Here is a 24,324-nt window from a genome sequence, read left to right as displayed (position 1 = left end):
AGAAATTGTGTGAGTGGAAAGCACTTTTTTCTCTTTGTTGTGTTGATGCAATACCTGTATTTAGGCTGCGTAGCTTTTGTTGTCTGCCAGAACACGATGCAGTTTAAAAGTTTAAACACTCAGCTATGAAGCCAGATGTTGGTAGAAGTTTTAAACAAAATAACAGAAAAATTCAACGATCATAAATATTGCTTTGTCCTTTTGTGTCATTACGTTATTAATAATGACACTTTGCTATGTCATAGTGTGCAAGCTATGGCCCACATTCAAGTGCAATCAGACAATATACTTAAATATTATACTGCTGCCTCCATAGTAAAAACTTTAAACTGTACATGTAATGACATAGTTGAACATTCTTTGTGTTATATAAAAGTGACAATGTTTTTTCCATTTTCTCTATAATAAAATATTAGTGAAAATACTTTTGACCATGGCTGAATGATACAAGAAGAATGTAATCATTATTAGTAGCTTACTTCATGAAGCTGATTTCAGAGAGTAAAAGTGCGCGGTCCTGATTGAGGGAGATACCTTTTCAGTAAATAAGAACTATACTAGTGCTTACTTTGCTATTTGCTGTGCTGTTGTAAAGTTTGTTTTGTGAGTTCAATCTCGCATGCATATATTTATGGTTGACTTCTCTTGTTTTACTGTCTTTGTGTCCATCAAAAGTACTGCATTTCAGCACCTATGGATCCAGCTGTCTATTCAACATCGAACAGTGCGTGGGCTGCTTTCTAAATTATTTCTTTTGCCACATTTGAGGTGGGTCCATACTCCACATAGCACCCGTTGTTGTTGTTTTTGATTATATGAATTATCCACTGCCACATAAATGTACATGTATTGTCTTCTGTCATAAGATGTTCCTTTGTGCGTTTGGCTTTTCATAGTTCTGTTTGGAAGGTATGTTGTAATTGCCGGTGTGCGTTGGCCGCCGTGGCTCACGGTAAGAAAATACTTGCAATTATAAGAACACCACAGGGGAAACTGTTAGGTTGTTACGTATTCACGTCAAAGGCACAGGGCAGGGCATCTGGGTTAGTCATAAAGGGACTATACAACAGAGAAGAGATGGCACATACCAGCTGTCAGAGATTTGTCAGTAATTTAATGTAACTGAAACTCCCGTGAGTCATTAGCTGGTTTAAAATATGTTTACCACAGGTGGAATAGTAATATTAATTCAAAACAAGAATACTCAACCTCCTAGTCCTGCTTCATAATAATTACTTGCCTATACTTCTACTGTGTACTGCTTTTACTTTTTCCCAAACTTGCTCAGGCTCGTCCCCTCTTTTGTGAGTCACTTATGTTTGAAATTAATATAACAATTACAACAACAACAGACAAGATAATTTAATCTAATGAGAATGTTTTACACTGAGTCCTAGAGGCTTGTCTCACCTGCTATGTGCTATTTACACAGACCATAGTTTGCATGTTTGTTCATGCTACAGCTTTTGTCTTCAAGTCACATTTATCTGCTGTTGACAGTCTGGGCAGCAGGTCATGTACAGGGGGAACATACATGCTTTGTGTTAGGACTAAACATAGTGCTTGAATGTGTGGTTGGAATAATCGGGAATGAAAGCAGTTTGGTGCTTTGATGCAGGAACGATGTGGAAGAAAGATGGTATTTTGTTGTCGGTTACCATATCTCTAAAAATAAATTAAAAAGGACATTGGTGGCTAAGTTGTATCATCAAATACTACTCTACTCCTACAACTAGGCCTGTCACGATAACAAATTGGAAGTTCGATATACTGTATTAAGGCAGGAAAGTATCGCGATAACGATATTAGATACTGTCAACTCTCAGGCAAAAAATTACAGTAAACCTTTGTTTGAAAAGTGCATAATCATATCCTAAAATACCTCACAAGCTGCAATAAACATGAAATATAATGTAACTCTAATAAATGTACAGATGATAAATATCGAGCTAAAAAATGTATCGATTATATGTTATTTATTGAAGTTGATATAGTAATTATCGTGACAGCCCTACCTACAACTGCTCAATATGGCCTCTACTACTGGTACTACCCCTGCTGCTTACTTCTACAAGCTTACTATTATTTCTGTACCACTAATGTGGATGCGGTTTCATGTTTCAACACCTTGCAATATATGGAAAGACACTTTCTGAATTTTGCATTTGAGATGAGCAAAACTGAACTTGCAGAATGATGTATATGGAGCTCACTACCAACTTCACACTTCACACTGACTTGAGATGTTTCACACTGAAAGATGCCACCAGCAAAATGATGATCCCTGCAACTTTGCAAACAATGCAAAGAATCGTAGTGAAAGGGGAAAAAAAAAGAGCGCTCAGATTATGTTGTGCAGGCATATCTGTATGTTTATATTGTTTACAGTCCACCCAGGGAACAAGCACATGCTGCACTAAGACTTCAGCAGTTACAGCTCAATAAAAGGTAATGTTTAGTAATAAACAACAAGAACCAATGCTTACATACTCAGCCATTTGTTGAAAACTACTGAGGCGCATACGCTACTACAACAACATAAAGAAGCCTAATTAGCAACAATAAGACACTTGTTTCACACATTTAACAAAGAAAGTCATCAATTACATCAACAGAGGCGCACAGACACTCCGCTCTTCACTCGAACTCTCCAGATGTCGTATGTAACTTCCTCAACTTAAAGAATTGTGCAAATTTCCTTAAATTTGCACATGGTCTAACAAAACCAGTTAGGTTTGTTAGTGCCAGTTTATGTGTAAAAGTGTGAGCTTTTTTCTTGGATTGGAGTTAAAATTCTGCTAAATAGTTGTTTTCTGTTTAACAGTCTTTCTAGTGCCGTTGTGGTGGAGCTCTTGGTGACTGTTCGCCTCCAGAATAGAAGGTGGCTGGTTTGATAGTGGCTTGAGGCCAGTGATAACTGTAGCGACATCTGGTTTAAAAAAAAAGCCGAATAATCCTGCTAGAAAGGAGCAGCAAAAAAAAAAAGAAAAATTATCCGAGACACTTCTCAGGTTGCGATCGATAGATGATGATGCACTTGAGTATGCTGAGCTGCAGGAGTAACATGTCAGGACCAGTGGGCAGACGCAGCGCCAAGTGACCCATCTCCGGGACTACCAAGTTGGCAGATTGGCCAATTTTTATTGATTTTGGGTTGATAGGGACAACACCTGGAGGAAACACACCCAGACACGGGCATAACAGGCCAACTCAACCCAAAAAGGCCCCTCATGGTCCGGAATGTCTTACTTTTTCCACATAAATCATAGTAATATCAAAGTTCATACTTCAACAGGTTAAGCAGAAGTGAACCAAATTCATTAGAAATAAAAAAAGGACTCAGGACAAGGTCATTCCAAACCCTTTGTTAACGAGTTCTATATATATTGCAACACTTTTAATCTTGAATATAGCAGCAAGGTGTTTTGAGAGGAGGACTGCCATCAACAGCAGTCTATTTCAGGCTTGTCGTCCCATGCCTCCATTTATTAGTGCCCTGGAGCACGTAGCTAATAGTGCACTTCCACAAAAGCACCAGTCCTGTGGCTGAAGATGCCTCCCTTCTGTGTTCAATGGAGCCACTGCACATTGCATTAAACTCAGTGAGCGGGGTACTGGTGTAAATGGGCGTGCGCGGTTAGTAAAGATGGCACAGAGAGGGAGAGAGAGAGAGGGCAAAGACACTCCTGTATACTTCCACTCTACTCCATCCTTAATGCGCCCTGAGTAACCCCACAGAGCAGCCTTTGTCCCACTCATTGTCAGGGGGCTTATCTTTGCCAAGTGAGAGGCTTTGGCCACATATGTCACTTCGGCAGAGTCTCCTGTCGCTCCTTTAGCCGCTTGAGTGGAGGGGCGGGCTGGAGGCGTGCCACTGCCCCGGGACAGGAGCAGGAGACAGGCTGAGCAGGACAGGGAAGGACATGTCAGAGGTACTGCTGCTTCACACTCGGGACGGTCTCTGTGGAGTTTTAAAACTGCTGCCTCACTACAACAGCGCAAGGATGTAGCAGGAAGCTTACAGAAGTGAGTTGACTTCAGAGTTGTTCCCTGGTAGCGTGACATAGGTGTGTAGACACTATTTACCGTTTGTGTATGACTGTATTTAAACTGTGTGCTTTCCAGTCTGGCATTTGCTGTTTATAGGTGCGCTGCCGGGTCAATTATAGACTGTCCTGAAGTTTTGTTTTGGGGAAGGGGGGCAGGGATGTCGGATTAGTCATGTTGTATTCACACACTTATGGTGCCCAGGCCAACTTGTGGCTTAGGGAAACACAATCCCTTACAGATTTGTGGCTATGATCTGGCCTTGCTGAATACACACTTTGTATTATGTTTACATAGTAACTCCACCCCATCTGACGCTCGCAGACATTCCCTTTTTGAATGTGCATGCGGTTGACATTGGAGTGGCGGGTTTGCAAATCGGCACATGCTCGACGTACAGTGGAAAGCAAACATAAACACACCTGAAGCCCTCTAAAGGGTGTGTGCCGCCTGCCACCTGTTTGCTGCATGAATGAAAGTTGCCTATGTAGTGGCTCAGGTGCTTGAAGGATCAACTCAAATCCTCGTAAAGGTCACACTACTCATGTCGCAGAGGGACTTAAGGGGGCTCACCTGTCACCTTTACTTTTAAAGGGACTATTGTAGTGGCCTTATTGTAGTAGCAGTAGTAGTAGTAGTAGCAGCAGCAGCAGCAGCAGCAGTAGCAGCAGCAGTAGTAGTAGTAGTAGAACCTAGCTGGCTGCCTTCAGTGCTCCTCTGATCCTCTGAAACGGTGCAGCATCTGTCCTTGTTTCAGAGCGTGGTGTCCTGATCAGCTCCTCCACCCCCTCCTTGCTCCTGCGCAACTCCCTCCACTCCACAACAGTCTTTCACCATCTTCTGGGAAGAGCTTAGCTTAGCAGTTCATCTGTTTTATTCTCCAGTGAACATCCATTAGCCAGAACACATAGGGAAGAAGGCATGTGTGGCTTAGCTGTGAGTCTTGCCCGGATACCTCCTCGTTTGTTCCTTTTTTGTTTCCTGTAGTGCCTCTTTTGATGCCTCCACTGTGCTGCAGGTGTGGGGGGCTCTTGGTGCCTCTCCAGTGCTTCAGAAGAAGAAACTACAAGCAAGGAGTAGTAGTAGTGAGAGAATGTTTCTTACATGAATGGGTTGAATGGTGACAAAAAGTAGCTCTGGCCATAAGAACTGGCGACTCCTGCAGTACTCCAGCCTGAAAATGGCCGAACAACCCCTTTGTGAGAGAAGCAAGTAGTAGTTGTAGAAGTAATAGCTGCTTCCCTCCTTCGAGGAAACTGACGCCTGTGTGCGCACCATCTAAAGAGGCTCAACTAACTGCGGTGGGATTCTCTGGCAGACACATCTTGCCAGTGTCCACTGCGAGGCATAGCTTATTTTTCCCTCTGGGATACTCTAGGCTAGGATCTTGGAAATAAACAAAGTAGTATCTTTACCATACTCATTAGTGATCTAAAACATTTACAATTATGAAAATAAACTACGAACATGCTATATTTATGCACACATGAGCGTAGAATGGGTGTTCATGCTGTATTTTGTATATTAAAAAAAGCGGCTATTCATTACTTTTTGCAAACATAAACTCCCACATAAAATAAAACATGTAAAAAATGTAGATGTAAAAAATGTAGCTTGCATATTTAGCTTTGGATTAACCTAGTCAAACAATGAGCTAAAATTAACCTAAAGCTTAGCTTTTTTAATTAGGTTAATTAAGCTTTCCCCCTCATTTTCATCTCATTGAAGACACATCTCAAGTTCTGAATATATGAATTCACTTTTATTCTCACTCTTTTAATGTGTTCCTACCTGACCTGCACAGTGAGGCGGTAAACAAGAGCTGCATGCGGGAGCTTGTGTAGGCCACTGAGTTAAAATATGCTCAGTGTTATGATGCCACAATAACAAAGCAGTGCATTTCCTGCTGGGGAACAGTGTTAAACCAGAGATTCATTTGTATGTACATACTATACATAGATCTATTTTATTCTCTTAGTGTCTCTATTGTCCTTTACCGGAAGACAATCTTACAAGTTTCGGTTCCAAGCAACTCCCAGTGACTTTTCAATCTGTCTAATTGATTGTACGTTTAAGCAGCCTAATCCTATACGTAGTCTTAACAAAAAACACATGAACCTCCCTCTTTGAGAATGGACAACACGTGCATTCCTACTACCTGAAGAGGCCCAGCCCATACCTATATGAATGGTCTCGTTAAACTGCGTGGCGTCTGACTTCATTATCTTGATAGTGGGATGAGGAGGGTGAAACCAGTTGGCATCGCCACAATCTCGGCACTGTGAGAGCTAAAGCCGTGAAAAACCGACAGGCTCAGAGCAATTTATTGTCTGCCATCTTGGATCTGGTGGTGGTTGCAGACAGCAGCTTAGCTATTGTGCCAGTCTTGTCTACTGTAAGCTTGCCATGCAATGCGCCAGCCAGAATGGGGAGTTCAAAGGGTAATGTGCAGACAAGTGCTCTGCTGTGTTGGGCTGCGACATCAGACGGACAAAGACAATTGACTCTGCATTACTCAGTGATTGAGGATTTGCATCAATTAAGGGAAGAATTTTAGGGGGCGGGGGGGGGGTATCTTGGAAAGTCAACAAGCCAAATAGACAATATGCTAATATCATAATCTTCCTCAGTTATTTACTGCAGTCCGCTCTGGTTGAAAACTTTGTACGTTGAAAAAGGAACTCTATCATGAGGCTAACTTGAAGTATTTTTTGTCATAACAATAATTCAAAAGATTAGTCTTGCCCAAATTACGTTCATTAATATGCACTGACAAAAAATCCATATGCAGCTGACTGACAGTGTGAGATTTGAAGGAAGATTGGTTGGTTGAGTGAATTGTTTAAAAAATGATCTAAATTCAAATGTGATTGCACAGCTCGACCCTTTCCTCTTTTATACATATTTGCTTTTCATTGCAAACATCACAGCAAACAATCTGCATCTTAGCTTAACTGTCATGCTGGGACAGGCAAAGGAGTTCATTGTTTTTTGTTTGGTACTTTTGTCTCATATCTTATGTGTTACACACACATTTGCTGTATAACGGAATCTTTCAGGGCGATGCAGCCTGCCGAGTTTTTAACATGGTGCATATCAGTGTTGCTGACAAAGCTGACTGTGGTTTAAGTTGCTGACTTGATACTGATTTTCATTTAAAAGCATAAGCTTGTTAGGCTCTCTCAGCCTCAAAAGAAAAAAGGTTGTGGTTGATGAAAACCTTATTGTTTCTCTGTTGAATATCTTAAAATGGTTTTGTGCGTGTTTGTCGATTTTAGAGGTGCCTCTGCCTTCTGTGATGTAGACAATTTTTACGGCATATATGGCTACACCAAAGGCAGTGAAGCTAACCTTTTCAATTGCCAACATTTGTATGAGCAGCTGACTTGTTAACAGTTTTAAATCTGCAGCATTGGAGGGTCAGAAGACATTATTTGCATGTAAGATATGATGAATGGCAACTTGTCGGCATGTAAATCTGCTAGTTTCACCCTTTGTTGCCTCTGCAGTTTACTTGTAGTTTGTTGAGCCCTGAATGTAAAAGACTGAAAAAGGCATAGTGAATTTGGGGAAAAATATTAATATTAATCAATTTTCTTTTGCCATTGGATTTGCAATTTTATGTTTGAAAGACAGCTGAAATATTAACAGCTAAACACAATGATTACCACAGTGTCAACTAGCATGCACTGAGGTTAAAAAAGAAAAAAAAAGAAAGAATGTTCTGAAGAAGTCTCTGCCGATACTTTATCTTTGATTAATACATACACCGTTGGACATCAGCTACTTGAGCGTCCATTGTTGCTTTTTTTTAAATTTTTGATACATGTATATCAGAACTTAACATCAGTTCTCAATAGGATAGAGAATATGTTTGTTGTTATGTTGTCTTCAGACTAGGACCAAAATAACTGCAGCCTGTCGGATTTGCAAATTGTGACTGTTGTGTGTTTTTGCTTGTATGTGCTCCATCGTGCGGTCTTGGTTATTTTCCTACTCTTTTTTTCTTTCAGGTTTCATGTGCCTTAGAGTTTCCCAGTGACACTAGTTGATTCCAGTATTTACCGTCCAGAGCTCCGGTGTCTCCTGACCCTGCAGAGGGGGATGAGGCGGGCCAGGGGTCTGCAGCTCCTTCTGCTGCTGGCCGGCACCTCCTGGGCCATAAGTGTCAATATCCCCCCAGAAAGTAAGAAAAAATATGTCTAATCTTCTGTAAATAATATATCCATGGCATTGAGAAAAGTCTGGACAGGTACCACAAAAAGTTTAGTTCACATTTATTGTCTTGTGAGATGTAGGTTATAGTGATATGGATATTAGTTTGTTTAATCAATAGATGGAGGGATGAACCTGCTCACATAGTCCAAAATTGATGGACCACTTTCTTAGAGAGTTGTTTGCGGATTTCATTTTTTTTTTGTAGTTCTTTAGCGGGTATGTAGATCATTGTTTGTGTGTAATTATATTTCTCACATTCATCTTAAAGGTGCATTATGTAACTTTTTATGTGGAAAAAAAAGTTGATATTTGTGTGTATTTGACCTTCTAGCAACCCAGTGGCTGTGTGAGTGGTCAGCATGGCGCCTTTGCTTTCAATCACGTTGACCTCTGCAACGCTCCAGGATCAACTGTTTTGTAAGTTTTCTGGTGAGAGGGTCTGTCAGCAGTGAAAACCTTCCAAACAATTGATCCCGGAGCGTCCTAGAGACCACTGTGATGGAAAGCAAAGTCACCATGCTGACCACTCATACAGCCATGGGACACTACAAGGTCAAATAAGCACAAATATAAACTTTCTTTTTCCACATAAAAAGTTGCATTATGCACCTTTAAGGGCCAGAGGATATAAATTATGCTTAAGGGCCAATTTGCCTATACCCCTCTGATCTACTGTAGATAAATTGCAGAAACAGTGTACTGTGGTTGTAAGTTTCATTGTAAACTACATGACAACAACCCCTTTTTATGGTTTACAGCGTACCACTGCTACTGCTGTCATTGTTGTAATAAAGCACATTTTTGATTGCAGTTGAGCAGCATCCAACAATAATTACACAAACATCAAGTCCCATCATCGCACTTCCTTATGACAACAGCGTTACTATCAAGTGTGAAGCCGCAGGCAACCCTCCACCTCAGTAAGTGCGAAATGTACTCACATTATTGTCTCGGTTGTGATATTGGTGGCTCATGTTATTGGATTTTGATTGGCAGGTACAGGTGGACAAAAGATGGGGTGGACTTCACCCCTCCTGAGCTCCTTGACCCCACGACAGGGACATTTGTGGTTCATAACAAGCAGCTCGCTCAATATCAGGGAAAATACAGGTGCTATGCCTTTAATAAACTGGGTACAGCTATGACAGAGGAGACCCAGCTGATAGCTTCAAGTAAGTATCCGCTGTGCTTTAAAGCTACAGTGATGTGATAAAGTTTAAGGTTTGTGTTGATGGTGTTTGACTTTGTTTCCTTCAGGCACACCCAAATTTCCAAAGGAGGCACTTGATCCAATGGTTGTACAAGAAGGAGAGCCATTTGTCCTGAGTTGTAACCCTCCAGCAAGCGTGGTTCCGTGCCAGATCCACTGGATGTCTATCAGTAAGACATTATTTACTTTACAAGCTTCCCCCCTTTTTAAAAAAAACTAAATTAAAATGAACAAAAGAGACATATGGAAATGTTCAACCTATATGCTTTTGTTCTATTTGCGCAGTGGTTCAATACAAATTCACCGTCCCAGTAACAACTCTGATCCTTTCCATGATTCCAATTTTGTGTTGACATTTATTTGAGCGAAAACCATTGGTAAAACATTTCCATCAAAGGAAGATGACTTGAACTGCAGAAGCTCATGCTGAATGGAACCACATGAGCAGATTTCTATTGCCTTTCTGACAGATACTGCCCACTGTCGATCAATAACCGCAGAAGCCAAAGAAGCCGCAATTTTGGAGACCTGCTCTGACCTAATTCTAAGCCGTCACAATTTGCCCCTTGTCAAACCCACATCAACTGTTTTTTTGTTTTTTTTTGCCTAATACTGACCCACCCAGAACTTCACTTTGCACTTGCACTGGTCATGTGCCAAGACTGATTAGTGTATTTTCATGTGCAGTGGACCAGTTCAAGTTTATTTGTTGATGCTTTAGCAAAGGTTGAATAGAGAGCTGAGGACAAGAGAGTTTCCATCGTCTATTCCTTTATGTAAGCAGTAGTTACAGTCATAATGTCCGAGGACCCATTAGCGTCCACAAGTTCCTAAAATGGTCATGAAGATTTACGGCGCTCCAAACATTTACATCACCTCTGTGGTAAGTTATCTGCCACATGGGGATCATCAGTCTGATTTACAGAGACCTTTACCAACAGCAATTTAAGTATAAAGCGAGTGAATGTGGGGAAAGCAGTGAAGTCTTGGGACAATCTCAAAAGCAATGTGTGCGAAAGATATCCTAAAGGTTGAAGCTGCTACTGTTCTATCCACATCGCCGTGGGTTTGAGAACCCGACAATTTGCTGAATGTCACTTCATTTCAGCCTATAAAGCCGAGAGGCCACATAATCCTTAAAAGGTAAAGCGGTGGATGGATGGTTAGCACAGGTTCAACCCCAGATTGTGCAAGTCTTTCTGAGTTTGCATGTTCTCCCTGTGTCTGATAAAGTTAAATGAGATTGTCCTTTCAGATCTACAGCACATCCCTCAGGACGAGCGGGTTGCCATGGGCATCGACGGCAACCTGTACTTCTCTCACGCCTTACAAAACGACAGCCGGAGAGACTACACCTGTGTGGCTGCCTTCAACACGATCCGAACCATTGTCCAGAAGAGTCCCATGACTGTGGTGGTCCAAAGTGGTATGTTCACTTGTTTTTCACATCTTATGAGGAAAGGATGAGAGATGTTGTAGTTCATTATTAATCAAAGCATCAAAATAATCACTGTCACTCCTTGAATAGTTTGCAAAAATGTATTTTGTCATGAAAAAAGTAAGAGCTTAATACCTTTATTTATAGATTCCCATGGCTTTTTGGATCTTTTATTATTTTTTCAGGCCTCCTCTATTCTGATCAAAGATATGTTATAACATTTGTCATATATTCATTTGAATAAGTCATTTGCTTGATCTTGATTGTTGATTTGTTGACGATACTGAGAGCCGTTGTTTTACTAAATGGTTATATTACAGTATATTTTACATTTAAATGACAAAATGAGGGCTGCACAAAATACTTCCTGAAAAACAGCGCTATTCAAAAACTGTCTTGAACGTTGCACTATTATATTATATTATTGTTAAATTCAACTAAACCATTTCAACAAAATACATTTCATTAAATGTGTGTGTGTGTGTGTGTGTGTGTGTGTGTGTGTGTGTGTGTGTGTGTGTGTGTGTGTGTGTGTGTGTGTGTGTGTGTGTGTGTGTGTGTTTTTGCCCAATTGTATCAAATCAACACCTCATACATTATTGTGGCTTCCTGCAAGATGGACATTGGTTCCCTTAAGACTGTAATAACAATCATTTGGGAATGTAAATATTGAGAATCCATGTATGACATTGACTCCTGCATTTGTGTGATATACATTTTTATAGGCTGACTTGCAGTACAAACATGCCATCACACTGTCACTATAGATGAAAATAGAGTTTTACCACTGTTTACCACTGCCTGTGTTATAGCGAGAAACCTGATCATGAATCTGCACTGACAGCTCCCAGTGGTTCTTCTGCACGTTCGACAGCTCACACATGTCATCAACATCTCACACTATCAATTCCCATTGTTAACAAGCAGCATGACAATCTGATTACTGTCTCCTCACATGTGACAACTGTGTCCTGAGCAGATGCCGCCCCCAAACACACAAAACCCAGAATCCTGCTGCCCTCTGGTGTTCAGACTGAAGTAGTGCTGCTGAAAGGGAAGGAGCTGGCGCTGGAATGTCTGCCGGGAGGATAGTAAGGAGAACATGCTATTTTTGTGCTATATTTTTGCCTGAACTTTTTAAATGTGTTTTACACTAGGGTCATAAGTACAAACCAAATATAATTAAAGAGGATAATCCAGATTTGCAATAAGCTCTAAAACCCACAGTATATTACTAGAATGAACTGTAAAATAACATTGCGAACATTGTGACTCATGTTAGGACTTATGTTAATTAATATGCCCTGTCACATCTTAAATAAATACATGCATAAAAATAAAAAGTTATTTCTGGAATATGTCAATTATGCTTTTATGTTCACATTCAATTTGGAATATCCAGCCTCACGTAGTATTATATTATTCCTATAAATGCTTTACTTTCTTTAAATGATGTGTTTTAAATGTTTAAATTAAATGTTTAAATTTAAATTAAATGTAAAATGTTTTTTCACTGCAGTGTTTTCTGGCAGAAAAGTATTGTATTGTTTATGTATGCACCACCAAAAACCACAACGCTTGCTTCGTGTTTCCAATGTAGTCCCACTCCGACAGTGGAATGGATGAAGATGGGAGAGAGTCTTCCTGAAAGGATCAAGTATGACAACTTTGGGAAGCTGCTGACGGTGTCCAATGTGGACGAGGGCGTGCAGGGCAAATACATGTGCAAGGCTCAGAACGTGGAAGGAGAGGAGGTGCACTATTTTGACGTCATCGTGGAAGGTGTGTGTGACTTCTTCTTTTATGTTAAGACACTTGTCTGGGGATGGGGATAGGTCATGGGGGCAGCTGTCCAGGCAGGGTCTCTCAGGCTTCTGTCACTTAGGACACTTCCTCAGGCTCTTCTCGCCTGTCCTGGGTCTTCCCCAGGGCTCCTTGCACCGGAAATTCCTTTCAACTGCTTGTATCCAAGATTGAATTACTTCTACCACCTATATGTTTGTATTGTCAATGTTGAGAAAGGGAAAAATATATTAACATGAAGTATTACAAAATTTGGTCTGACTATTTGAGTATACGTTTGTAGTCTCCCCTCTCCGCAGTGTGCTAGTGCTGTCAGCCCCGGTCTGAACCCCATGTTGACTTTACCCCTGTTTACTCTCTCTCAGAGCCTCCGCAGTGGCAGAGCGGGCCGCCCCAGAGCCAGCTCTCAGTGATCGGCTCAGATGTCCACATCAGGTGCGCGGTCAGTGGAAAGCCTGTGCCAGACATCACATGGAGGAAGAATGGAGAGATTTTCACAGGTGAGTGAGAGTAATTGTAGCGGTGGTTTGATGCCTCCGTTGCCGGCGGGCAGATGGACTGAGCTGTGAGGCGCCGAAGACAAATTGAAGTTGGCAAGGAGCTTTAGAAGTGTGTTTTTCAAAAGCGCAGGAGAGAGGCCCGACTATTGGGACGAATTATTTTGAAGATGTTTCTTGAGAGAAGAGTTTAGCTCAATGGAAGACATTGGTAACAAATTCAATCGGAGCACTTGAAACACACAATGCACATTCAATTGGAATCCTTGAAATACTTGAAAGCTGTTCTGAATAAGCGCCCATTGTTAAGCAGGGCTGGTGAATTTACAATGAAGATGCTGCAACTCAGTGAATAAATCATGCTTGCAGAAAAAAAAGACTGTTGACTGACAATTTTGCATAGTTTTTTTTTCCACAGTGTTTCTCAATAATCTCATTAACACATAATGTTAGAAACTGTATTTGCTGTGTTCTTTGTAAATTCTCAACAATTTCATTTACTGCTCAATTTGCAATGATGAAGGCTCTGTTTCTGTTTAGATGGTAACACTTAATAATAAGGTTTACATGAAGTCATGCATGAATAACATGAAATTATGTATGATTTCATGATGTTTTTATACATGACGATATCATGACTTATACTGAGTTAACATGAGTTCATGTACTTTCATAGATGATTTCATGCATGAATTTAGTAGTAACAACTGTAATGAATTCATGAGAAAATCTTGTTAATATATCATGATCTTAGAATCATGATGAATTCACTATAACATTTAGATTTTTTAACAAAAAATGCATGAATATCATGATTTTTAAGAAAATTAGTTTGGAGGTTTTACCTTAATACAACATGACAACAGGTCACTCTTGCAAAAGAGATTATAAATCTCAATGAGTTTTTTACCTGGTTAAATAAAGGTTGAATAAAAATAAAAATTTACTATTGTAATTAACTCATCATTAGCTAATCCTTAGTTCATTCATAAATTCATGATGATTGCGTCCCCTGTACTAAAGTGATGCACTTTTATGCTTTGGACAATAATGAAGGTGTTTATTGGACAAAACAAACACGAACATCAACAACGTTATAATTTATAACTGTCCACAATGCATTATGGGTTTAAATTATGTCTGTTTTGTCATCTATGTAATTTCCATTACATCAACATAAAACCTGCCTTTTGCTTACATTACAAATAGAGGTCGACTGATATGGGTTTTTCTAAGGCGATGCCGATATTTTTAAAATATGTCTTGACTATAATCCTGTGTATTATTGTAAATGTGTGAAATTAAATAAACCACAAAACAATAACTTCATAGATGACTGACATGAAGTCCTCTTAGAAAGAACTTGAAGTCATGTTAACTAGTGATGAGTCAAGATATCGTCATGCATGAATACATGATGAAATCATGCCATTTAGATTTTTCTATTACACAATTCAAATGTATGGTTACTTTTGTTCAGTATGTAACTTCTGTTTCCTTACCCAAATAAGTCAAAAATAAATAAAGTGTCCAGAACTTTTGAATGCCACAAGAAATATGAGTTGACAATACTTTTAATATCTGTGTATCATCTGCATACAGCATGTACTTTAATATTGTGTCGAATTCTTCCAGACGACCCGGTGAAGCAGAAGCGAGTTCTTGAAGACACCGTAGTGCTCCGCAATGCTAGTCCCGATGACAGCGCGGTTTATCAGTGTGAAGCCTCTAACCCTCACGGCACGCTGCTCGCCAATGTCAACATCATGGTCATGAGTGAGTACAAAAATGGGGTCAAATTACTTGATAGAAGTGAACAGCCCTCCCATCTTAGCACTGCCCGACAAATGCCCAAAATACGATTGTTCTAGGCAAGATGTCCTCAACAAAACACTTGGCTCTGACTATCTACCCATCATAAAATGCTTTCTATTTAATAAAAGAATGGGGAACTTATTATTAAAAATGGGATTTATGAATGCTACAGTTTTGGACCTAGTCGTGCTAAGTTTAAGAGCAAAGTCAAGGATTTTTTAAAATTCTGATGGATAGGAAATGCTGTAGGGAGCACTCATCACTGGAGAAATTTCAATAAATTAAAAATGTTTCACATAGTTTTCAAAGAATACAGATGAATCAATCTATTATCTGATTCCTCCTATATCCATCTGTGCGCTGTGCTGCAGGTGTCTGTTATCGACTCCTTTACAATATGTTTATTTCTGTACAAACTTCTGAGGACATCTGTCTGTATTGTTGGAACTTTTTCCGCAGTGTTCTCTTTCTTCTCAGATATGGCTCCTCTGATCCTGACTACAGACCTCCTGGAGTACGGTGTGGTGCGGGGAGGTGACATCGTTCTGAACTGCACTGTTTTTGGTTCTCCTCCACCATCCATCTCCTGGTAAGAACAGGGAAACAATACAATAAACTCTGTGCATAACTTAAAATCATAACAACACCGCCCAAGAAGTGACTTCCTGTTTCGATCCAGCACACCAAAAAAAAAAGCAAAATTTTTTTCATTAGTTCAGCAGTTCATTAGACTAACTACTAACAGACAAAACACTTAAAATGTGTGTTTTTAATTATATCATTGTAATGTTGAACAAAGTTGAACAAGATTGCGGATACAAGCGGCCGAAATGAGCTTCCTTCGCAGGGTGGCTGGGCGCACCCTTCGAGATCGGGTGAGGAGCTCAGTTACCCGGGAGGAGCTCGGAGTAGAGTCACTGCTCCTTCACGTCGAAAGGAGCCAGCTGAGGGGGCTAGGGCATCTGTTCTGGATGCCTCCGGGAGGTGTTCTAGGCATGTCCTATTGGGAAGAGGCCTCGTGGAAGGCCCAGGACATGCTGGTGGGACTATGTCTCCGAGCTGGCCTGGTGTCCGCTCGGGGTCCCCCCAGAACAGCTGGAGGACGTGTGCGTGGATCGGGAAGTCTGGGCATCTCTGTTGAGACTGCTGCCTCCGTGACCCGGCCCCCGATAAAGCGGAAGAAAATGGATGGATGGATGGACTGTGCTTTTATTTTGGCGTGCTGGATCGAAACAGGAAGTCACTTCTTGGGCAGCGTTGTTATGATTTGAAATTATGCACAGAGTCAATTATAATGATGGTCAATGATGGTCAAGTAGCTGCATTTAATTTAGATGTATTCATATATTGCAACATACTTCCTACAGTTTTTATTATTTTTAACCACACTGCACCATCCCAGCGCCAGGTGTTGTAACGAAACAATTTTCAGTATTTTTATGAGGGAAGAAGTTGCTCCTGCCTAACAGCCTTGGGTTGCACTAATAATCCCCAAATGCTTCAGGTGTCTGTGTGCCAGAGTCTGCTGACACCTGTGCCTTTTAATGAGATATCCTCTTCTATTTGTAGTATACAGCTAATTAAAAAATCTTCCTCAAAAGAGAACACGGGCTCTTTGACAGTGCGTGACCAAGTGCGGAATGAATTCACATGTAAGCACACAGCTGGCAGCTTTGTCCCGAGTTTGATTGAAATATATGTTATATATATATAGACACTAAACCCAATGTTGTCAAACAGCTTAGATAGGCTTAAACTGGTCAGAAGAAAACTAATTTGAATTGATGCAACTTGAGTGCAAGAGAGAAATTTTAATTAGCCGCCCAACTAAAATCAACCGCAATCAAATCTTGACAAATCTGTAATTTAAGAACTTCTTTTCTTTTCAGTGTTCCTAGGCAACATGGCTGTCTAATTAGCAAGGCGCACTAAAAGCAAGCTTGAAATCTCTCTCTCCCAGGGCCAGGGCTGAGACTCTAGCGGATGTCGAAGGGGAGCGGTTCTTGGTCCTGACCAACAAATCACTGCAGATCATCAGTGCAGAGAAAGCCGACAGCGGGGAGTATGCGTGTGTCGCCTCCAGCTCTGAGGGCAAATCTACAATCATCGCCCGGCTGGATGTGAAAGGTACCAGTGAACTTGAAAAACAAACAAACAAAGTAGGTTGTTTTTGTAAATGGATTTCATGAGAATGTTCAAAATATGTACTTGAATGTACGTTGTTTGATTTTGATAAATAAGAAACATATTTTTTCCCTCATTTTATTCAAAAAACAAAACAGCCAGTGGTTAGCATGACACCTTTACTTTTAGTCATGGTGGCCTCTACAACGCTCCAGCATTAATTGTTTTGTTGGTTTTCTGGGGAGAGGGTCCGTCAGGGGTGAAAACCTACCAAACAAATGATCCAGGAGTGTCCAAGAGACCACTGTAAAAAGTAAAGGCACCATACTGACAACTCATACACTACCACTACAAGGTCAAATATGTACTGATATCAACTTTTTATTTGCATTCACATAATGCTAATCCTCTAACTGTCCTTTCCATCTGCTTTTGCCTCCTGACTGGCTGGAGGATTAGCTATTTCTCAATTTTTGAGTTGACGGGGGGAAACAGCCCAAGAGGAAGCCCACTCAGACTGAGAGCAAACTCCACATAAATAGGCCCCACATGATCCAGGAATAAGATCCTGGACCTTCTTGCTATGAAAGTCCAGAGGCGAGAGTGTTAACCACTCAGCCAATATTTATTACACATCTTCAACATTTCAAGTTACTTTTATGTTTCTTTTAGAGTTGGCTTATTGGGAATTGACTGAATGAGAATATCAGAGGAGCAGCTCATGTTAGATGCTTGTTACTGAATCACATGACTTAAAGCAGTACTAAGTAACTTGTTTACCTTAAAAAAATATTTTCATAGTCCCTCTGGTGGTAATACAAGCTTTAATGGGATGATTGGGTGGTCTTTCAACTCCCCCTGGTTTCTCTGGTCAGAAAACCACAATTGCAACTTTGCTGCCTATGGGTCAGAGGCCCCAATACACACTAATGGAATCACGAAGAAGAAGCTAATAGGCTAACGGGCAAAGCAAACTGCGGGCTCACACCACTTAAACAGTATTTACAGCCAAGTTTGTACTCTTTATTTACTCTCACTGACATTTAAGGAGCAAAAAACCGCAACATGCTACGACACTTGCAGTGGTGCTTATGGCCTCTAGGGGCCTGAGTTACTTAGTACTGCTTTAATGTTTGTAGATTTATTTTATTAATTGTGTATGTGTTTATTCTTCAGATCAGACCAAAATCATGACCCCGCCCCAGGACATGCAGGTTGTGAGTGGGACAGCGGCTCAGCTAACGTGCCAGGCTCAGTTTGATGAAAGCCTCCGCAACAGCTTTGAGGTGACATGGATGAAAGATGACGTGGAGATCCCACTTAACTTTGAAGAAAAGTAGGTGCCATTTCTTTGAGTGTATTTATCTATTTGCAAGTGTATTCGGGATGACAAATGCCATAAACGTGTGCGTCCTCGCTTCTCATTCTACTGAAAGCAGTGGTCTGACTTCAAGGTCCAGTAATGTTGTGCCGCAGATGATGAAAATAGGATTGATGCATTAGCAAGACCTTGAGAATAATGTGGGACAGTCAGATCCCTTTATACAATGGTAATATTTGACAGCTAATTTACTGTACATCCCTCGATTACTTGCTCTTACAGATACAGTTTGACCCATGAGAAGCTACAAATCTTGAACGTAAACCTGAGTGACCAAGGCGTTTACACGTGTATAGCCAGAACCAGCCTTGACATGGACAATGCCTCTGCTCTCATGACAGTTCTTGGTATGTTTTTTATAAAATGTCACATTTTTAGATGTGCAGAAAAATAAAATAAACATAGCTTTTTCATATTTTGTTTTGCAGATGTTCCTGATGCACCTGCATATTTGGAGATTTCTGAACTTCAAGGCCCCCAAAATATTAGCTTGTCTTGGGCCCCAGGAGCTGACCACAACAGCCCCGTTACAGGTACCAGTTGTTGTCAGGCATTACATAGTCCAGTGGTTCTCAAGCTACACCAATTCACACCATTTACCACATCATCAAATATTTGACCAGATCAAGATCAAATCAGGACTAAACTGGGCCTAAAAAGGGTCTAAACTAGAACTTAGAACCCTCTGCAATAGATAGGTGGAACCAAAACACACTCTGAGCCTATAAAAATACTACCACTTGAACATATATTTCAAACAGGTCAACAATATCTGTAAAAATTAACATTGTACATCAATTTTTACATGGATGTGTCCAATGCGTTTTATAGGACCTATGTCTTACCCAAATCTATCATTTTGACTAGTAACATGTGGGGCAATGTGACTGTGGTGCGTATAGGAATGCATTTAATGGGGCACGTCCCGCCGGTGGGACGTAGCTTCATCAGGGGGTTAAATTGGACTAACTTGATGGGCGTCATGGCCATGTGTAAACAGGCAGCGACCTCCCTCTCTCTTGGCTCTTCATATTTTACTGGATACTTTTGTACATCTTTGCCGTGTTTTTGTGGAGGTTCGGTGGATTATCTTTACCGCAAAGAGTCTATAATGGTCATGAAGAAGGCAGCTTTTTAAAAGTAAACAGCTAGCTTACCAGCTAAACCCATTTGAAACCTACAAATTTCTTCTTCTGAGACACTGAAGAGGCTCCAAGAGCCCCCACATCTGGCACAGTGGAGGCATCACAAGCTACAGTAAACAAGGAAGGGACAAATGAGGAGGTGTCCGGGGGAGACTCACAGCTAACCCACACATGCCTTCTATTGTTCTGGCTAATGGACGTTCACTGGAGAATAAAACAGATGAACTGCTAAGCTCTTCCCATAAGATGATGAAAGACTGTTATAGAGCGGAGGGAGTGGAGGGAGCTGCGCAGGAGGAAGAGGAAGGAGGAGGTGGAGCTGACCAGTGCGGGACACCATGCTCTGGAACGCACTGCACCGTTTCAGAGGATCAGATGAGACTGAAGGCAGCCAGCCAGGTTTCCTGCGGGTGCTATAGTTTCCTCTACCTCGAAAAAATATGCTGGTCAGCTTGACACACAGTGGTGGCGTGGCTCAGTCGCAGTGGCTCTAACACCTTGACAGTATTTCATTGTACGCTTGTGCAATGACAAATAAAGCACTTACTAAATCATACCTAAACATGGTGTAAACCATGTCTAAACAAAAAAAAACACCTAATAGATATGCATTGTTAAATCTTAAAGGAAAAAGAAGAATAGTCTGATGACCCTGAGTACCGCCTGATCAAGTCCCAGTACCATCAGTAGTACATGAACCACAGTATGAGAACCACTGCTCTAATCAATTATTATATTACTTGTGATTTTGAGATTTTGTCGCTTATGGCCATATCCAATGCAACTTCTTACACTACAATTTCACTTAAAGGCAGAAGTAGGCTAGAAGTACAAGTAAAATAGGTATGTTTTTAAAGTTAGTCATCTGTAATTAATGCTATTCAAACTTTTTATGATATGCCTACACAAGCATAAAAATCCCATGATTCATAATCATAAGTTAGTTTTATATTAAACCAATTTATTGACTGAGTTCTTCTATATGCATAATGGTTGAGAGTTAAATAGCTGACAAATTATATGAAGTGTAAGGCATGCTGTTTCAGTAGTCACTAAAAGTGTCATGAGTACACATTTGACCTCTTTGAACCAATTGTATTATTCAAAAACATGAAAGAAATTATATGTAAGCAGTTTCTGTATCTTGTTTTATTCTGCCCATGTAATTAAAATGAGTGCTAAAAATTAATGAAGTGTGCATTGCAGTTTATAGCCTACAGAAATGCTTCTAATACATACTATAGACACTACCGCTTCCACATCAATTTGAGCAAATAAAATAAAATAGCTATGAACCCCATGTGTGTGTTTAATTCTTGTGCTGGTGGCTAAACCCGCCTCTCTTCTTATCGCATGTGAGCGCAGAATTCGTGGTGGAGTTCGAGGAGAGCCAGTGGGACCCCGGGAGGTGGAAAGAGCTGAAGAAAGTCTCCGGTAACCTAGCAACCACGGACCTGATATTACATGGACACCTCAACTACCAGTTCAGGGTGTACGCCGCGAATACGGTGGGACCAGGACCTCCCAGCGAGCCCACACCGAGACACAAAACGCCCCCTGCTGGTAACACTCGCCCCAAATTTACAAAGTTTCCAAACGCGGGCTTATCTTGTTTTTGAACCTATACATGCAAAGTTTTAACAACTCTTTTGAAATGCATAGAAATGAGGAGAACCACACAGTGTAGCCACAGGACTGAGCAGCAACGGGGGGTATGGAGATATTTTTGAGTCTTTGAAGCCCTTTCAATCCCGCAGTATCCGCACCAGCACATGTCAATGCTTCACCTTGACTCCTCCATTAAAATTTGCGTTACCAGCTGTGCAAAAAACCTGTTTGAACCTTTCAAGGTGCGCTTCAAAAACAGCTCAAATCTCAGGTCGAAGTGAAAGAAAACGAAAGTTATTGCACAAGTAAATAGGTTTTTGTATGGAGCTCTAGGCAAAGAGAATTTTCTCACATCAACATAAAAATGCAAACATCACCAATTAGGGCTACAACAAGGTCAAGTGCATTGCAAGTGGTAATTTATCTTGAGGCAATATATAGTCCTCTATTGGGTCTTACCCTGTAGATAAGAGCTCTACAAACCTGTTCTGAATTTCATCTGATTGTTGAATTAGTTTAGCTGCACATATTTCAGAATTCTGTGAAATATTAATTATTCTAGATGTGTTAAAATTGTGCACTTTGAACTGAATGTATTATTAAAAACAATAATAACTGCAAAACTATGAATAGAAAAATCCCAATTACTTTTTCTTTTAATTGCTCATCCCAAGTCAAATATCTCCACAGCCCCTGATAGAAACCCAGAGAACATCAAAATTCAAGGCCACCTACCTCATCAAATGGAAATAAGCTGGGAGGTGAGTGAACCAGTTTTCCATTCCCGAATTTGTACAGTAAAAAAGAAAAAAGAAAAACTATTGCGTTTGCTGCTGTGAATAAGAATTGAAGTATCATTGGTTCATGGCTATGTCACAGCCGCTGTTGCCCATCGAACACAATGGGCCAGGCCTGGAGTACAAGGTCAGCTACAGGCGGCTGGGGCTGGACGACCAATGGAAGGAGCACCTCGTCAAAAGACACTCCTTTGTTGTGCGAAATACTTCGACTTTTGTGCCGTACGAGATCAAGATCCAGAGCAGGAACAGCGATGGGTGGGGGCCTGAGCCTAAAGTTATAACGGGATACTCAGGAGAGGATGGTAAGTATTATACACAGAAACACAAAGCACATTTCAAAAAATTGAATTCCTTTTATGCTTTTATTTATCTGTCAATCCAGCCACAAATGATTTCAACCCAGTTTACTGCATACCACTTCAAAGTCTGGTTAAGGATAGTAGTTTCAGAGCATGTATATATAGCTTATGATATTTCCATTTATAGCCTTAAGAAGATGAAAATACTATAATAGCAATTTAGCTGAAATTGCTTCACTTTATTCATTCACCCTCACCTGGGGCTGGTAAGGTACTATTCTTATTCACTCCACAGCCGCACATGGGCAGACTGATCATTAACCACATGGCTATAATGTGTTGTTCATATCCTGATATTTTATTATGTGGAATTCTTTCCTCTTTTAAATTGAAGCTGCCCGCTGGTGGCTGCAGTGAGCGTTCTAGTTATTTCTTTAAAAATCCACAACTCCTTACAGGAATAGGTTGGAGCAAGAGTACCCAAAGTGGGGCCAAATTCAGCCCGCTGAAACAATTCGGCCCACCAGAGAGAGACCTACTTTTGCGCTGCGTGTGGTTAAAACTCTCTTCCATTCATTCTCAATGGTAAATATGGATGCAGTACACTTTTTGACCACACGCGTCAAATGGGGGGCGCTGTTTTACTCCTTTTGGAAACACTGTTGTGGTGTCTTGGTATTTATTAAGTGTTGCAGCATCAACTTTCAGTTTTCCAACTTTTATTGCAAAGGTTGTTAACATCGACAACAGTATATGTTAAAAATTGACTTATAAAAGAATTGATGCTGAACTGACACTTTCAAAATAATCTAATGTGGCATTTTCTTTGTGTTAACGAATGAGGTAAAGTTACTGTAGGTGCTGTAGATGCAGGTGTTTTTTTTATTTTATTTTTTTTAACATTTTGCACTAAATTGCTACAATTGTTGATTTTGTTCTTCTAAAACTAGGCTTTTGTCATAGTTACCATTTGTTTTAATATAGCATGTTATTCAATCAATCGTGAATCAAATGCAAATGTAATTTGCAGTTATATGTGTTTTGTGCTCACAGGCACTTTTTCATTTTGGCCCTCGGAGACAAAAAGTTTGGGCACCCCTGGGTTAGAGACTTACTTTTTTTTTACACACTCAGAAACCCATGCTCTACAAGGGGCCGGAATAAATTATTTTACGGGCCGGATCTGGCCCGCGGGCCTTGTGTTTGACACGTGTGATTTAAGGCATCTGACTATGTGCATAAACTCTTCAAACCGTGTGCAGATTACATCAATTCAAATTTGTATGTTTGATTTGTAGCATTAATCTGATACAATAATGTTAAAATTCTCATGGGATACAACGCTCGATCCAATTTCTTAGACATCTCTCTGAACAACACACATCTAATAATAGCAATGTTCTTAAGCATTTAAAAAAAAACAAGCACGATTGTACCGTTTACGTAACGTCTGTGTTTTATTTGTTCCTCCCCTGTTGCCTTCAGCCGTTGTGTGGCATTGTCTGCGTGAAAATATCTCAGGTTGAGTTGTACCTCTCTCCTTGTTGTTCTAGCTCGGTGCAGGTGTGCAGTAGTGACTATTAGCCCCCTAAGACAAAGTAGTTATCTGCCGCAGGTGGCGCTTGGCCTGTGTTTCCTCTGTCTGTGTGAAAAACTGTGGGAGTTTTCACAGATCACGACACAGCTTGAGTAGGCCCACTGAGGCAGAGTGCTTCTCTCTTGTGCGCCTTTGAATCCACCCTGCCTTGTTTAGTGCATTTGGCTTTTATGATAGATCCACTGTTGCTGTGTGAGTTAGTGGCCTTTCTTGTATACACAATTTATACATAATTTATTATTTTGAATAACAAGGAATGGTTTATTTCAGTAGATTTCAATCAGAGTGTCCTCCATTGTAATATGCTTGAATTAAATAGTTTTGCTTATCGTCACTGAAATC

General features: G+C 40.5%; 1 protein-coding gene across 6 annotated transcripts in view; it reads left to right on the top strand.

The window, feature by feature from the left end:
* Nucleotides 1-3,725: 3,725 nt before the first annotated feature.
* Nucleotides 3,726-24,324, top strand: part of chl1a (cell adhesion molecule L1-like a) — a 53,717-nt gene continuing 33,118 nt past the window's right edge. For 2 of the 6 annotated variants that reach the window (XM_079558581.1, XM_079558580.1), the window contains exons 1-18: nucleotides 3,726-4,026; nucleotides 8,061-8,233; nucleotides 9,077-9,185; nucleotides 9,262-9,437; nucleotides 9,523-9,645; nucleotides 10,731-10,901; nucleotides 11,893-12,004; nucleotides 12,514-12,695; nucleotides 13,082-13,216; nucleotides 14,849-14,989; nucleotides 15,506-15,617; nucleotides 16,989-17,155; nucleotides 18,329-18,488; nucleotides 18,756-18,880; nucleotides 18,962-19,066; nucleotides 21,044-21,241; nucleotides 21,977-22,047; nucleotides 22,166-22,388. In XM_079558581.1, the coding sequence (XP_079414707.1) occupies nucleotides 8,152-8,233; nucleotides 9,077-9,185; nucleotides 9,262-9,437; nucleotides 9,523-9,645; nucleotides 10,731-10,901; nucleotides 11,893-12,004; nucleotides 12,514-12,695; nucleotides 13,082-13,216; nucleotides 14,849-14,989; nucleotides 15,506-15,617; nucleotides 16,989-17,155; nucleotides 18,329-18,488; nucleotides 18,756-18,880; nucleotides 18,962-19,066; nucleotides 21,044-21,241; nucleotides 21,977-22,047; nucleotides 22,166-22,388 (2,392 nt within the window). In that variant the 5' untranslated portion in view covers nucleotides 3,726-4,026; nucleotides 8,061-8,151. Of the gene's footprint in view, nucleotides 4,068-8,060; nucleotides 8,234-9,076; nucleotides 9,186-9,261; nucleotides 9,438-9,522; nucleotides 9,646-10,730; nucleotides 10,902-11,892; nucleotides 12,005-12,513; nucleotides 12,696-13,081; nucleotides 13,217-14,848; nucleotides 14,990-15,505; nucleotides 15,618-16,988; nucleotides 17,156-18,328; nucleotides 18,489-18,755; nucleotides 18,881-18,961; nucleotides 19,067-21,043; nucleotides 21,242-21,976; nucleotides 22,048-22,165; nucleotides 22,389-24,324 lie in introns of all 6 variants that reach the window. The other 4 variants (XM_079558577.1, XM_079558579.1, XM_079558582.1 and 1 more) reach the window with 3 other exon arrangements.

Source organism: Gobius niger, assembly GCF_951799975.1.
Source record: "Gobius niger genome assembly, chromosome: 6".
In the NCBI taxonomy this organism is placed as follows: domain Eukaryota; kingdom Metazoa; phylum Chordata; class Actinopteri; order Gobiiformes; family Gobiidae; genus Gobius; species Gobius niger.
This window is presented reverse-complemented; position numbering and strand designations above follow the sequence as displayed.